The sequence below is a fragment of the Mustela putorius genome, unplaced genomic scaffold, assembly GCF_011764305.1.
Source record: "Mustela putorius furo isolate JIRA1106 unplaced genomic scaffold, ASM1176430v1.1 tig00003942_pilon_pilon_pilon, whole genome shotgun sequence".
Classification (NCBI taxonomy): domain Eukaryota; kingdom Metazoa; phylum Chordata; class Mammalia; order Carnivora; family Mustelidae; genus Mustela; species Mustela putorius.
In genome coordinates, this window is record NW_025422087.1 from 1,152,602 (window position 1) to 1,170,115 (window position 17,514).

General features: G+C 38.1%; 1 protein-coding gene across 3 annotated transcripts in view; it reads right to left on the reverse strand.

Annotated features, from left to right (window-relative positions):
- The window catches only part of ATP8A2 (ATPase phospholipid transporting 8A2), a 604,668-nt gene that overhangs the window by 418,832 nt on the left and 168,322 nt on the right, over nt 1-17,514 (reverse strand). For all 3 annotated transcript variants that reach the window (XM_045069586.1, XM_013049724.2, XM_004780021.3), the window contains exons 12-16: nt 14,595-14,722; nt 13,669-13,746; nt 11,132-11,220; nt 6,833-6,877; nt 4,863-4,938 (exon numbers count right to left, since the gene is read on the reverse strand). In XM_045069586.1, coding sequence (XP_044925521.1) covers nt 4,863-4,938; nt 6,833-6,877; nt 11,132-11,220; nt 13,669-13,746; nt 14,595-14,722 — 416 coding nt within the window. The remainder of the gene's footprint in view (nt 1-4,862; nt 4,939-6,832; nt 6,878-11,131; nt 11,221-13,668; nt 13,747-14,594; nt 14,723-17,514) is intronic.

The window sequence follows — 17,514 nt, forward strand, 5'->3', positions numbered from 1 at the left end:
ATTTTGGCAGAGTTTTTGCCTGGGTTTTTTAGTCACAAATGGACAGTGACGAGTATTTTAAAAACATTCATAGTTTATTCTCTGACCTGTTAATGTGATTTAAGAGCAGCTGTATGGAAGCAAATCACAACTGTTCACATGCCTACTTCTTATCAGCCTCTGGGAAAAGGACATGCACAATTATAGTTCAGTAAAGTCAAAAAGTTAGAGGATTTTCAAGTTCCCCAAGGTCTACACTACAAAAATGCTAAGAAATTTTCCCCAAAAGCACTGTGACAACTAGACTTCGATCCCAGATTGCCTTCCCCACCTGCAAACCTCTCCTCATATCTCACTAGCCAAAACTGTGTCAGGCTCCATCCACACCCCTGACCAGCACCATGGCTGGAACCAAGCTCCCAAGCCATCTAACCACACCTCGTCCAACAGGCTGGAAATCAACCACAGTGATGTCAGGTAATGGAATCTTTTGCTGAAGTGAAAAGTGACTGTCTCTAGGAAAATCAGTTATTAGTGTTTGGGGGATATACTTAAAACATAATGTTAATTTCTTGAGAAGGCAGGATTTTAAAAAATTACATTAGTGTGATCTCAATATCTGCGGTGTCCCCATGTATGGAAAGGAATAGGTTGAAATGTTAACAGTAATTTGCAGCAAAGGACAAAAAGGGTTTTAGGGGATTAAAAAAAATTTTCTTTATACTCTGTTTTCTGCAGTGAAAATAAATTTCTTTTTATGTAGAGGCCCCCACTCCCTCCAAGTTTCTGAGAGTCATCACAGCAGCTTAGAAAACTGGCTCTCCAAGACAGGACATTCTGTCGACTGCCAGCAACAGAAGAGTCCCACATTCCAACATCCTCTCCCTGTGCCACTTTCCACCACGTCCCACTCTCAGGCAGTCTCTCCCAGTCCTCGCTGATGTGGATCACCAGGCCCTGCAGCCCTTTTGGTGAATAATCCCTCTTCCAAACTGGTAGGGCCATCCTGCCCCTGTCTGCCATGCTGAAATGTGCCCCCAGGCTTGATCTAGTGGCTAAGGTGGGAGATGGGGACAGACCCTGAGGAGGGTAAGCAGTTTCTGGCAAGACATCTGCTTTAGCTGAGACCTGGTCACAGGACACGAGGAAGCCACCATCTTCTATGAAGGGCAGTGGACCACTTCTGCAGGCCCACACGTTCCAGAGGAACCTGGGAGTCTCAGGTTCTCAGGTACCTCTACCCAGGAGACCCCAACCCTAGCCCCAGTGTCTCCTTCCTACTAGACTTCAGTGCAGATGATTTTGTGAGGCTGCCAATACAGACCTTCTAAGAAGCTTGGCCAGTTTTACAATTAAGACTTGGGCCTGGTCTTTGGCAGTAGAGGCCTCAGCGGTAGGAGTTGAAGGAAATATTGAAAGGCTCCCAAATACAACTTTGACTTCCATAATGGGACTTACATTGGTAATTCATTGACCTGGGATTATTGTTCTCTCTGTGTGATGGGAAACGGTGATCAGCAACAACCAGTTCCACAGACAATTCAATGAAATAGAAACGCATATGTAAAAATGTAGTATATGGAAAGAAAAACAAAGATTACTTTCTCCTGCATCTGTGAACTATGAAGTCCTGCACATCACCTCATCCCACAGTGAAACATGAAAGCAGGTCTTTGATTACAGACAAAGAGAAAATACTTCTGAGAGCTATAAAGAGAGTTGCACACACTCGCAAATTAAGTTTCCACTTTGAGTGGTAGGCCAGACAACATTCCTAGAGATTAAAAAAAAAAAAAAAATCCCTAAGACATAACCTTTCTAACTTTGTTCTCTAGTTAACCTGACATTCTGTAATAAACCAGAAAAAGGAGACAAGCTCCACTTGCAGCTTATGGATAAGAAGTTTGTGATCTATTTTATGAGACTGAAACACTGCCTACTGCGCTAAGAAGGCACTTGTAATCCATTTTAAACAACTGCTCCATGTTTAAAATTGAATTTTCCATGGGTTGATTCTTTAATAAGCAAATTCTGTCTTGGCTATCAGTGACACAAAGCTAGAAACATAGTCTTAAGAGAACTATGGGTCCCTTAAGGGACCCAGGAAATAAAAATGATGACCCAGGAAAAACAAAAATTCTGTAGCAGATGGAAGTACTCTCTTGGGAGGAAAGTAAAGGTTTTCTTGATCCAAATGCTTTAATTTTAGTCAATGGTCCCAAGACAATTTAGATAAGAATGTGGGATATCCATAGGCTAAAATCCTGAAATGCTTCTTCCCTTTCCTCAACCATATTTTGGTAAAATAACCAAGTTACCTAACAAGCTCTGTATTTAAGGTGCATTAGGTACATTTAATCCAATCTCACATTTTCTGAAAGAAAAATATTGGAACCTGTGGTCTACATTGCTTATAATTGAGCTAGAAGTTAAATGTCAATGGGATAATTCGCGCAGTAGCCAAGATGAAGAACATTTCAGAAGGCTTTTAACATAGCTTTAAAAAATATTAAACTTAGGCAAGTAGGCTTTTACTAAAAAATTAGAAAATAAATTCTCTAATCCATGGGCCCATTATGCATTTAATGACCTATGAGTGTCCAGATTATTAAATTAGCCTTTAAAGTCTTTATGTTTTCATTGATGCTTATGATAACCTAAATCAGGGCTTCCTTTTCATAAGGGCTGCATCTGCCCCTACTCTCAAAGGTCAAGAAGCCAAGCTCCTTGGCTCAGGAGGGTAGAAAGTGAGGAGGAAAAGGAAGAAAAAAGGAGCTCACTAACTTCTGTAAGAGCAGGGTTCCTTCCAAAAATGCCTTCCATTGGCCATGGGGCAGGAAATGTTCATTAGAGGAATCCTAATCTAAGCTCAGATCTCCACTCAAAGATCAAGAGAGGACAGGCTCCAGAAGAGCATGTAGTCAGCAATCAAAAACCCAGGGCACACGTCTTGTATGTGTATATAAAATCAACTGAACTCAGTATTTCAAGATTCCAAAAATGGGATCCCAGCAGCAAATAGAGTATGTCTCCCACTGATCTCTTCTCCAAATGAGATTTGCCCTCTGTCCACTGGTTTTCTGTACTACCCCATACTTTAGGTGAAGGCAAATACCATTTAGTATGGGTGCCCACAGTGCTCACATTGCAACAATTACATTAGCCCTAACACCCACCAAAGAGATCAAACTCCTTTACAGAAAACGGTCATTTTCTCAGGGAGTGGTACCACACCTATCGCCAGGTTCAGAGGTATACAATGGCTCCTAGTGATTTTACATCTGTTCCCCCCATTAAAACCTTTGAGTGTTTTTTATTTATCTCTCTTCCCCTAGTTCCTATCAAGGTGACTGATATAAACTACCAAGATGAATGAATAGACAAATGAGTCTCTTATTTAAACACTCATGTGCTGCTGTTCCTGAGTCTACCCTGGGATGCCGAGGTACTCCCTGCACTAGGCTCACCTCACTTCCTCTGCTCCTTTCTCACCTACTGATCTGGGCCAGGAAAACAAACATGAAAGGAGACTAACAGCAATCTCCCAGGCCTCGAGGACAGCCTTCTACCTCCTTTCCCATTCACTCCCTCCCAAACTGAATGGATACATTTAGGCTACTTAAGCACTCTCTGAGTACTATTTGAGAGTACCTGAATCCTTTTTCAGAAAGCAAGTCCTCACAAGGCCCATGTGTCCTCTGAAATCCTTGATTAAAGCTACCCTCCTCCACAGAAGTTTCCTCTGAGATGCCACTCTTCTGCTTGGAGAACCTCTGGTCTAGTAGCTGGACCTACTTCTAACATTAAAATTCAAAGAAAGAGACCACATCCATGCCTGTGAGTGTGACACAGAGAATGGACTTCAGCAGCACCCACTGTGTGGACTGGGACCACTGCAGCAGCATCACAGGAGGCTGAAGCAGCTGCCCCCCAGCATGTGGACGTGGGTGCCTTACACACTTACATTTGAGAACCATGGCTGGGAAGGTTCTAGCATCAACAAATGGGCAAGTGCAGTGGAGAAAAGGAAATTTCCTCACTGAGAATTAAGAGAAATATTAAATATATTTGTACCTTAACAAAACTTTGAAATGATGAAGTTTTAATTTTGCTCATGTGTATTTCACTTTAAAACTTTTTTCAGAAAAAAAAAATCAGATCTAATCTCTACTGATTGAACTGGTTACAAAATGTTTTGATCATTACTTTTCTAAGTTGGAATTTTCAAAGTAGCTTTTGAAACAAATTTAGGCGATCCTATAGTTAATCCTGTTGTTGGAATAGTCAAGATAATGTGATGTCATAGTTAAGAATCCAACAGACTAAGGTTCTGAGTCTCATTACTAGATTTGTTTGCTGGCAACTCTTGGCCAACTCAATATTGCCATGCAGCTTCCTATCACTTTTCTGGGGTGACTCAATTGCTAGAGGAAAAACACAGCAAATGTTCAGCACACAGTAGGATGTTGTTTTGCCTTACTTTTCTTCCCTAAATTATCCTGGTCCAAACATACTGAGATTGCTTTTCAAAATGCATGACCACTTAGATTCACAACTGTGAAGATATAGTACTGCAGAAATCTTAAAAAGCAAAAAGAAATCCACAATGTTAGAGAATTCCATGGTAAGACTCATCGTACATAATCTTGCTGTGCGACTTTCTATCTTCACCACATATTTAATCCAGGCTTCATTAACTTATGCAGAGTGATAACCTCATAGCATTTATTTAAGATCACTTCTTTGAATACTAACACCAGAAAAGTAAAACTGCATCTCTTCCCCAAGGTCCAAAATAGCAAATTTCAAGACACTATACATACACATGAATAGAAGAGCACCATAAACTATGTAATATCCAAGAAGCAAAACGGTGGCCTTACGTGATGATCTTCAATGTTCTTCAAGAGCCTGGGGTCATCAAAGTCGCATGAGTCACTAGGGGGAGGAGGTATCCGGCTGTGAGAGACACCAGAAAATACTTAATCAGTTCAGAAGTTCCTTTAAAATAAGCACAAATCTAGTAAGAATCTGTCTTCAAGTAAATCTACACCTAAAAAACCTATTGATTTATATTCAACTTCTAAAGATTTGGAATACTGTATATTATTTCAAGCCTTGAGACAGAAAAATTTAGCCCTACTATAAGCAAAATATTTTATAAGTTGTGATAAACAATGACATAGTTACAAAGAAGAAACAGGCAGGGGTCAAACTTTGTCACTTTGGTTGGTCTGTTTAACTTCTACCAGGAAAAACTTTGGAGTATCTGCTCAAAGCAAGTAAAATAAGAGGAATGACTGCATTGCATCTGTGCAATCATTTACAGCCAGAGCTCATATGCAGGAGGGAGAAGGAGGCAAATAATTATGAGGAAGGAAGCTTGCTATGATGGCTGTGTGCTAGCACAATGAAGAAAATGTGAATGGTTAAGTATATTCGTGTATCCCCACTTCCTCCTGAATCTCCTTCTTCAGGACAAAGACAGTGGCCAAAGAAGAAGTGGCCATAGTCAAGGTGATGTCAGTCTGAACTCTGGATATCAGAGTTTCAGTACAGCAGAAACCACCAGCTTAGAAGAGGAAGCACCTAGAACTCAAGCTGATGCCCCCAGCAGAACCTTGGGAATGTTGAGGAAATGGCAGCTGTCCAATTAAGGGAACATGGGAAGCAGGAGGGGCTCCAGGCCCACTGGAGGAAGAGGCAGCCTGCAGGAACCCTCCTTCATCCCTTGCAGCCAGCTAACTAAACCTTTTGCACCCAGCAAGCCATGGAAGGTTTATCATTTAGAGACGATAAACCAGAGTAACCATGGACCCAGCCACACTGGGCAGACAAGTAGGTATAGGGTAGGGACTTCTCCCAAGACAGGAGTTTAAAGTGAAATCCTTTCTACTCAGATAAGTATGATCACTGGCCCTCTGCCTCCACTCAGTTCCCATAACAGATGCAGCCAAATTTACAGCCTGGAGAGTTCTTCTCATGAGAAGAAAACTGAGCAGTTCACAAGAAATACAGATGATGACATCCAGAGACCCTCTAATAAAACAGTCGGTCCTAACTAATCATTGCATAGGGAAGCCAGTCCATCATCAATTAAACCATCTCCCCTACACACGCAGCCCTATCAATCAGCTTTGTTAGTACATAAATCTAAAAACATGAGCACATATCACCACTAATCCTAAGAGAAATGCAAATCAAAACCAAAATGAGATACCACTTCACACCCACTGGGATGGCTATTATATATAGTAAAGAAACAGAAATTAACGAGTGTCATATATGGGAAAACTGTGTGCTACTGACAGAAATGTAAATGGTACAACTGCTATGGAAAACAGTTTGGTGGTTCCTCAAAATTTAAAATTACCACACAGCCCACCAATCCCACTTCTAGGTATATACGCATATGAACTGAAAGCAGAGAACCAGATACTTATATACCAATGTTCATAACAGCATTAATCACACTAGAAAAGGTAGAAAAAGTCCAAATTTCCATCACCAGATGAATGGATATGCAAAATGTGGTATGCACAATGAAATATTATTCAGCCTTTAATGAGAATAAAATCCTGATATATGCTGCAATATGTATGTTACAACTTTGAAGACATTATGCTAAGAAGTGGGAAGTGAGTGGGAAGTACTAAACTAAGGACTTGCTATTTTTTGTTAAATTCTTGTAGTTCTACTACACTTTTAAGATCATATTCATGTTTAAAATTTTAATTTGGTTTTCTCTTGGGACAACAAATATGAAATTTTATTTACAAAATATTCAGATAAAAATGTAATACAGAATAGTTCCTTCCCACTAAAGCATCAAAAAGTGCTAGTATCCACTTACCAAAAATCATCTGACGATGGTTCTCTTGTCAATTCTGGAAAATGACTGCCAGAAAGAGGGAAACAGAGGGGTAACAAAACTGTAATCAAAAGAGGCACTCACATAAAAACATTCTGCAAGATAGATCATAGAGAGACCATGCAATAGTCTTCATAAATTTAAGAAAACTGAAGTCCTACCAAGCATCATTTCCAACTATAATGGTATGACCAGAAAGCAATTACCAGGATGAAGCTGAAAATTCACAAATATGTGGGGACTAAACAATATGCTACTGAGCAACCAATGGGTCAAAGAGAAATCAGAAAATATGTTGAGACAAAGGAAAAATGGAAATACCGTATGGTAAAGCTTAAGGGATGTAGCAAAATCAGTTCTGAGAAGGAAGTTAGTAGTGACAAATGCCTATATCAAAAATCAAGAAAAATCTCAACCTAATTTTACACCTCAAAAAAACTAGAAAAGAAGAAATGAAACCCAAAGTTAGTATAAGTTAGAAAGTAGCAAAGATTAGTGCAGAAATAAATGAAATAGAGGGGAAAAAAGACAATAGAAAACATCAGGGAAACTAACAGCCGGTACTTGGAAAAGATAAACAAAATTGACAAACCTTTAGCTAGAGTCATCAAGAAAAAAAAAAAAAAAAGAGGACTCAAAATCAGAAATAAAAGAAGAGAAATTATAACTAGTAACACAGAAATATAACAGATCATAAGACACTACTATGAACAATTATATACCCTGGAAAACCTATAAGAAATGGATGAATTCCAGGGTTCCTGGGTAGCTCAATGACTTAAGCCTCTGTCTTTGGCTCACAGTCCTGGGATCAAGCCCTACATCTGGCTCTCTGCTCAGCAGGGAGCCTGCTTCCCCTTCTCTCTCTCTGCCTGCCTCCCTGCCTACTTGTGATCTCTCTGTCAAATAAATAAATAAAAATCTTAAAAAAAAAAAAAAGAAATGGATAAATTCCTAGAAACATACAGATGAAGACTGAATCATGATAAAACAGAAAATCTTAGACTGATTACTAATAAGGAGATTAAGTCAGTAATGAATAACCTCCCAACAGTCAAAAGTCAGGTTCAGACAGCTTCATTGGTGAATTCTCCCAAACATTCAATGAGAATACCAATCCTTATCAAAGTCTTCCTAACAACAGAGAGAAACCCAAATTCATTTTACAAGGTCAGCATTACCCTGATACAAATATCAGACAAGGGCACCGCAAGAAAAGAAAATTAGAGGCCAATACCCCTGATGAACACAAGTGCAAACATCCTTAGCAAAGTAATAGAAAAATGAATTCAGCAATACATTTAAAAAATCATACACCATGCTCCACTGAGACTTATTCCAGGGATAAGGGATGGTCCAATATCTGCACTCAATCAATATGACACACCACATTAACACAATGGAAGATAAAAATCACATGACCATTACACTACCTGCAAAAAGAGCATTAAACAAAAATTCAACATCCATTTATGATAAAAACTCTCAACAAAGTGGGTATAGAGGGAATATATATCAACGTAATAAAGACCATATATGACAAGCCCACAACTAACATCATAGTCATTAGTGAAAAGCTAAAAGCTTTTCCTCTAAGATTGGGAAGAAAAAGGTGCCCACTTTTGCCACTTTTTTTCAACACAGCACCGGATGTCCTAGTCACAGCAATCAGGCAAGAAAAATGAAAGCCTCCCAAACCAGATATAAGTAAAACTGTCACTATTTAGAGATAACATGATACTATATATAGAAAACCCTAAAGAATAAACAAATAGGGATGCCTGGGTGGCTCAGTTGGTTGGACGACTGCCTTCGGCTCAGGTCATGATCCTGGAGTCCCGGGATCGAGTCCCGCATCGGACTCCCAGCTCCATGGGGAGTCTGCTTCTCTCTCTGACCTTCTCCTCGTTCATGCTCTCTCTCACTATCTCTCTCTCAAAGTAAATAAAATAAAAAATCTTTTAAAAAAAATAAACAAATAACTCTTAGAATAAATGAATTTAGTATAGCTGTAGGATAAAAATCAATGCAGAAAGGTCTGTTGTATTTCTATACATTAATAATGAACTATCAGAAAAGAAATTTTAAAAATCCCATTTATAGTTGCATCCAAAAAAATACCTTGGAATCAATTTAAGCAAGGAGATAAAAAAAAAACTATACACTGAAAACTGTAAGACATGAAAGAAACTGAAGATAAAATAAATGGAAAGATACTCATGTTTGTAGACTAGAATTTATATTGTCAAAATGTCTATACTACCCAAAGCAATCTACAGAGACAATCCAATCCCTGCCAAAATTCCAACAGCATTTTTCACAGAAATAGAACAAACAATTCTAATTTATATGGAACTACAAAGATCCAAATTGCCAAAGGAAGCTTGAGAAACAAAAACAAAGCTAGGGGCATCACACAGTCTGATTTCAGACTAATACTAATCAAAGTAGTACCATACTGGCATAAAAAGGGAGCCCAAAATAAAATCCACACACTAAGGGTCAGTTAATTTCTGATTAAAGTGCCAAGAATACTTAATGGGGAAGAGACAATCTCTTCAATAAATGAGAACACTTGCCAGCTACATGCAAAATAATCAAACTGCACCACTATCTTATACTATATACAAAAATTAACTCAAAATGGACTAAAGACTTGAATGTTAGACCTGAAACCATAAAAACCCTAGAAGAAAATATAGGTAGTAAACTCCTTGACACTGGTCTTGATAATGATTTTTTTGATCTGACACCAAAAGCAAAGGCAGCAAAAGCAAAAATAAACAAGTGTGGGACTACATCAAACTAAAAAGTTTCTGTATAGCAAAGGAAATCAACAAAATGAAAAGGCAACCTACCTATGGGAGAAAATAATTATGGATCTTATATCTGGTAAGGGGTTAATTTAATATCCTATACATAGATACATATAAATAGCAAAAAAAAAAAAAAAGCCAATCTGATTAAAAGTGGGCAGATCTGAGTAAACATTTTCCCAAAGAAGATATACAGATGATCAACAGATACATAGAGAGGTATTCAACATCACTAATCATCAGGGAAATGAGAATCAAAACCCTAACGAAATATCACCTCCTACCTGATAAAATGGTTAGAAGAAATAACAAATGTTGTCAAAGGTGTGGAACTCTTGTATGCTGTTGGTGGGAATGTAAATTTTTACAGCTGCTATGGAAAATGGTATGGAGGTCCTCAAAAAATTAAAAATAGAACTACCATATGACCCAGCTATTCTAATTCTGGGTATTTATCCAAAGAAAATGAAAATATTAACTCAATGATACATGCACTCCATGTTCACTGCAGCATTACTGACAATAGTCAAGATACAGAAAAAAACCTCAGTCTATCAGTAGATGAATGGATAAAGAAAATGTGGTACATACATACAATAGAATATCATCCAGCCATAAAAAGGAAATCTTGCCATTTGTGACAATATGGATAGACCTTGAGGGTATTATGCTAAGTGAAACAGGTCAGACACAGAAAGACAAATACCATATAATCTTACTTAAATGTGCACTCAAAAAAAAAAAAAAAAAAGGCAACAGCAGCTCATAGATACAGAGCATAGATACAGTTAGTGGTTGCCAGAGGCAAGGGGTAGGGAGGGACTAAACAGGTGAAAGGGGCAAAAGGTACAAAACTCCCTTAAAATAAGTAACATGGGAATTGACATACAACATTGAGACCATAGTTTATAATAAATATTATATTGCATATTTGAAAGTTGCTAAAAGAATAGACCTTAAATTTGCATCACAAGAAAAAATAAATTGTTTAACCATATGTGATGACAGTGGTAAGTAGACCTCTAGTGGTGAACATTTTGTAGTATATACCAACACTGAATCATTATGTTGTACATCTGAAACTAATAATGTTACATATCAACTAAAGGTTGATTAAAAAAAAAAGACAGGCATTCAAGTCAAAATACGAGTAAGACATTTATAATTATTAAATTATAACTATAAATTCTAGAATTTACATTTATAGAATTAAAGTTTTAAAATTGAATGTATAGCATTAAATCCAGGGATTTCTAACTAGGTAAATTTTTGCAGAATAAACTGGTTAACTGTTCAAAGTTGGGATCCGTTAAATTTTAAATACATTCAGTAGCAATTACATATCTAAATCCCTTATAAATATCCTTCGAAAATATCAAGAAGGCATTTGGCTAAGCGGCTAAAACTGAACTTCTTTGTTGTAAGAATACGAATTAAATGCTTAGTAAGTGATAAACATGCTTACCCATAGGTTACTCCAGCAATGCTACACTTCTTGAAGTTCATGATATTGCATGTGAGAGTTCCAGTTTTATCAGAAAATAGGTATTTTACCTAAATCAAAGGATGGAAGAAACACACATCAACACTGTAGTTAGATGCAAAGATAGAGAATGTCTTCTATATTTTTCAAAATTTCTATTAATTTTAAACGGCAAATTTCCTTACAGTAAAATATATTTCATAATTATATATGTTACAATTATAAATTACTATAAAAATTAATATATTTTAATGCTTTGGCCACTTGAAAACCTTTTCCACTAACCACGCCTAGAATCAAATTGCACGGAAATGTGCAAAGGAGTCTAGAGTAACAGCCCTAGAGCCATATTGATGTATACACTAAGCACTATGTTCTGCCACAAGACACCTCAAAGATACAGATCACTCCCTAAGTTATTCCCACGATCTCATACAGCACTCCAGTCTAGTGTTCAATGTATCAAGACAACAAGCTCAAACTTTGGCCACCCTTGAATGTTTTTTTACCACTCATTCCTAGTTGAATTAGGAAGGCTCCTCCATCACAGTAACAATTAAGTGAAGGTGGCATAGGAGTGCTACAGATTATACGTGAGGTTTTGAGATACAAAGTTTTACAGATTTAATACACTAAGCTCTCAACATACAAAGGTGAAAAGAGAAAATTCCTAGAGGTCAAGCCAACCATTTTGACATAATTAACTGAATGCAAAAGAGATGAGTTCCAAATGCATATACGCTGTGTGAATTACATTCTCTCCAGTGGATCGTGTGATGGGCAAGAAGGAAAGGAGTTCAAGATCACAAGAGGACAGTAGCCCAGTGCCGGCTCTGGATACTAACTAGTCATGTGAACTCTAGAAAAGTTGCCTCATCCTTCATGGCCCCAATGTCCACATCTATGAAAAAAAGAGTTTGGCCAGAAGATATGGAACATCAATTTTATATGCAACATCCTGGAAAATCATATCACAGATTGGTGAAGGGAGAGTAACCAAAGAACTGTCTCCAGTAAAAAATTCCAGCTTCTCTGGCCATGATTGCTGCTGGATGCTGGACGTTACTCTGGGGATTGCAAGGGGAAGCAATGCTTTACTGTTTTATGGAAGAGGGATTAATACTGTGAATTACTTATTCTGTACTTTTTCTTAATGATACAAAGTAGGGAAATACACTATGAATTATCTTGAAAGTAATCAAAGGGCCATCAAGTAGAAGAAAATTATCAACATTCCTAAAGAAGTCAAATATTATATAGAAATTTTTAAAAATAGTAAGATATGGGTAGTTAATGCTCCAACTATAAATAAGTTTTTATAAAAAACTTTTATAAAATCTTTTGCAGTAAGTCTAGGGGTATAAAAAATTCAGTAGAATCAGCCTTCCAATAATGTGTTTCCTTCTGCCCCTTTTTTAAACAATAAAAGATTATATGAAAATGTTTAAAAAAATGAAAATCTTCTAATAAGGAATTATCCAGATTTGCTCTCATTCTCCTATTGAATTTTAACTTCTCCTTAAGTTGCAACTCAAAGCGTTTGAGCAAGCAAACTCTTCCCATATTCCCAACTAGGATTAATTATTATCCTGGGTACAACTTGAGCACTTTTCATCCTTTGAATACTGGGATCCAGTTTAATGGGTCCTGAGAACAATGGGATACTGAGCACTATGCTAGACTGACCAAGACAACAAAACACCTCACCCCAGGCACATCCACACCCTCAAATAGGCTCAAAAGGCTCAAGATGGAACAGACACCACATCACTATTATGTCTCTCACTTTACTCTATTCATAATTGGAGAGACTGTTATGGAGACATAGAAGAAAGATAAATTAAATTTACTTGAAAAACTGTAAAAGGGTTCAAAGAGGAGGCAAATTTAGTCTGACATATATAGCACCCACCCCCTAGGGCTATTGGGAGGTTTAAATAAGTTGTATAAAATGAAATTATAATCTTTAATTGCAGTGCTTTCCAAGAAGGTATTACTTACCATAATTTCAACATAAGATAAAGATATAATGCAAAACACAACTCATTAAATGTAACAGGAGTTTCAAGGATGATGGCAAAAAAAGAAACTCATTCCCTGGAATGTTCCAGAAACCAAATCTTAAACATGTGAGAAACTTAATAGATTTATGTCCTTCAAATTAGCTCTGCTATGTTTTCTAAGAATACCCAATACCTTCATATCCGAACCACTGGTTTCCCCATCATTTATTCTGATAAAAAATTTTAATGTCCAAAGTAATGTTACACTTTATTTTTTGTAATTTTTTTTTTGCAGGTACCTTCAAGATAATAAAATACAGGGGATGTCTCAGAAAGCAGGTCAAAGCCGACAAACATTTCTATTTCACAATACTTTCAAATGCTATATGTATAGCACTTCAGACATCATAACCACATTCATGAAGAACTATTTTTCCAAAATCTCTCATGGTTCCAGCACTTGTCTCCCCTGATAACTGCAGTCACCACTAACAAAGTTTCCAAAGAGGGTCTCACCTGCCCAAGCTCTTCATTAAGGTTTGAGGTTCTGGCCATTGCAGGAGTGTCATTTCCTAGATAATACATGTCTGTGTCCTGAGAGAGAGAAGGGGTGGAGGATGCTTCAGAAAATATATACCATTATTCCTTCATTTAGACTAGTGCAGAAAAGAAGCTACAATAGATAATATTAGCACTCGACATTAATTTGGAGGTAAAAGTACAGTAGCTAATAGTATAGAGAAACACTGTCCTAGAAGAAGAAAACATGCAATTATAGACAAAAGACTTAGTTTCGAGATGAGCATTGCATGACCTAGACTAACCCAGACTTCTGAGCTCAGCCAATACCTCCTTCATGGGATTGTTGCAAAGACCAAATAAAAATGCACATGAAAGAGCCCTGTCTACAAATATGGGCTCCTGAAGTCCAGTGCTTCATGGTATGGCAGTTTCTTTTTTAAAATTCCACCTCCACTCTTGCGACAGAATCCAAGGTTAGGGCCCCCATGACCTTTGACATGTAATGCACACTGAACTAGACACACCTGTGAGACCTTTCATGCAGCACTAATGAGACTGTAAAGGCAGGAGTGGCATTTGCAGCCATTTTGTGCCCACTCACCAGAAGGCATGCACCTGCTAAGCACTCTGCCTCGATGATCTAGCTTAATCCTCATAAGAACCCTTAGAATAAATATGCACCAATGTCCTCCTGTTTCATAGACAAGAAGCTGAGGTGTCAGGTAACCATTCTTTGCCATCAGCAGCTCAGGGACAGCCTTGCCAGTTCTCTGGCCAGTTTAAGCCCCAGACCCAATCCTAAATGAACTATTTTCATCCTTTTCTGGGGGCTCAGGTGAAGGACTGATGCTCTGAGAGAGAGAAAATAGTGGCTGACATTGCTCCAGCAGCTCAGTTTTGGGCTCTGCTGTGATACTCACCCAGTTTATAAAAAGGGCTTGAGTGTATTTCACAACCTCAAGGGTCACCAACAGACTGATGGGAATAAGATTATTGTACAAGATGATGAATGTCAACAAATTATATCCGAAATTATCCGAGGTTGTGTCTGTGGACGAAAACCAGAGTACCCTTATCACTTTAGTTTGTCTCCGTCAGTTTCATTTTACACTATTATTGTGGACTGTTTCTAAAAGGAGTTCACCAAAAAAATCTACTGACATATGCATGAATTTAGAGATTTGAGTTAAAACAGTTCTTGAGCACTTACTATGTGGCATGAACAGTGAAAACAAAGACTATTAAACCAAATCTCTTCTAATAAGGGGCTGGCTTCTAGCAGGAGGCTGTAGGGGAGGGCAGCGAGCAGGAGTGACAGGAGCAAGCACGCCCCTTCCTGAGCATGCAGCAGCTTACACCTACGGAGAAGGAGGTCATAGGGCTTTGCTGAAACCAGGAAGAAAGGTTTATTTTTATGGGAAGGCATGGTCACCAAAGGTCATCAGAAGAAGAGAGGCTTTACTCAAGTTTTGCCAGAAAGAGAGAAGACAGCTAACTAAAAAGGATGCAGAAGAGAAGATAGGCATGTCAAACGACTGTAAGGGATATGCACAACCTTACTAAGGTAAGAGCCCATCTGGGATATGCCAAAGAGTTTGTAAGATGCATGAAGGTGTCAATGGTAGCAGGCAAAGAGAGGGAAGCTGGAAGGCTGGAGCTATTTATTGAAGATAACAGAAGAAAATCTTAACAGAAGGGGACCCCTAATGATGGATCAAGACCCTTAGGGGACAGACTCCAAAGCAGAGGTAGGGTCAGCTTAGACAGGAAGAGGAACCAGGAGAGAGAAGAGGTACAAGGTCTGTATCAAAAGACAAAAGTTCTTCTCCTGATGACCATGACACCCTGGTTGAAGGAAAGAGTAGTAAGAGCTTAACTTGGCAAGAGGTGAGGGAGGGCAGTTGCAGCAGGCTAACGGTTTGACTGGTATTAAAGATGCCTCTTGAGGGGAACTGGTATTTTAAGACAACAAAAGGCTGAGATTGGAGATTAGTAACTTGTAAGGACTTCAAACCACAGTTGAGTTTTTCCCCCAGGAAATTAGTCACATGGTTGTGGTTTGCCTCAGCATGCGAGTTCTCGTGGAGAGCTGTGACGGCAGGATAAGGGGTGGTAAAGGGAGTGGCCAGAGCTGGTCAGTAGTTTCACCTTCCTACCATCCCTTCATTTTCTTCTCACCTACCAAGACTTCTGTTTTTCCTGCTCATTGCTTTTCTTTCTGACATGTTACTTTGCAACCTTCTTCTTTTTTTTTTTTCCCAGTTCCTTTCTTTTGAATTAAATAGTTGCTAAATAGCATCTCCAAGTACCAATAGTTAACAAATGTTCCTGAGGTATAATCTGCTTAAGAATAAATATCTGTCAATTAGAATTATGTATTAAGAAATTTAAGATGTCAGGTTTGAATCCAGGCCAAAAACAGCTTTGAATGGTCATATCTATTATCAATAAGCAGAGCATATTCAGGGAAGAACCTATGTATAGAAGTTCATTCAGACAAACAAAAACAATCAAGTGGAGATGAGCAAGAACAGAATTTGATAGAAACTGAAGTAAGTCAAAGCGCCAACAGTGATGATGTCAATGTGAAGTCTGACGGCTTTAACAGAGCTACTCCAACTTTTCCATAAGAAAACAAAAGACAGTATTATGGGTGGGACACAAAGACTGTTCTTCCACCGTAAATCATGCAGCTAGTATTGGAGTTTGATATTAGGCAATTTAAATGCCAGCTTCCACAAAGTCTGTATACCAAGATTGTGTCAATGCTGTTTATTTACCCAGATCGTGACATTTTGAAAATATATATGTACACAAAGTATCAGTCTTTATATTGGAAGCTAAACATATAACGTGGTCCAAATCCAAATTTTAAGAACCAAAATCAAGAGTTTTGATCCAACCTACAACTTGAGTTCCAGTCATATTTGTAAAGTGGCAACAATAGTTCTCCTGGGCATTTAAAAGTGTTCGATTTTTTTCTGCACAAGATAATTAGAAAAGGAAAAAAATGTTTTGATCAGTTCAACCAAAATATATTTAAAGAAAAGAATAACAAAAACTTCAAGCAAAGATTCCAAAGTTTTAAAATTCAAATTTTTTTGAAGTGTTTTGTCATTAAATTTTATTTTCTGGAATTGCTGTGTAAGGAGATTGACAGATCTCTCCAAAAAAGGGAGCAATAAAATTGAACAGAATTATCAAAAGCAAGCATTTAAAGTGCTTAGAAATTGAGCACAGCACATGCAAAAAATTCAAAAGCATGTATTCAAAAAAAATCTATTTAATCTGAGTGGAAACCTTTGGCATTTAAGTCAGAAGCTATTTCCCTCTCCTTTCCCCTTGAGCCATGATGCTTAAATTCTGTTCTGGGTGGGTGGTTGAGCTCACACCCAACCCCCTGTACCCCCAGCTCCATATTGCAGAAATTCTATCCCAGGATGAGGCAGGCTGGTACTCAAGAGTAAGGCAGGTTGTCAGGACAGGAACAGCCTGAGGAAGATGACATTATTTGGAACACAGCATGAAAAAAGCCATGCCGAGGGCACTGTCAAAAACAATAGAGATCCCAGTGGCTAATAATTAAGGAAGACAAATATCTCACAATGCTCATAGGGGGAAAAAAAACCCAGAAGACTAGTCAGAAATTAAACAGGGATACCTATGGGAGGAATGGCCTAAGAAACCTTGGTAAGATCACACTGAATCCTGGTGGCCAGAAGGTCATGTCCAAACATCTGCATCTGCTCAGGAGGGACCAGAGAGGGTACTTGTAAGCTACTAGACCCTGACTGAATGTTGCGGACTTCAAATTCCCAACACTGAAGGCATTCCACATGC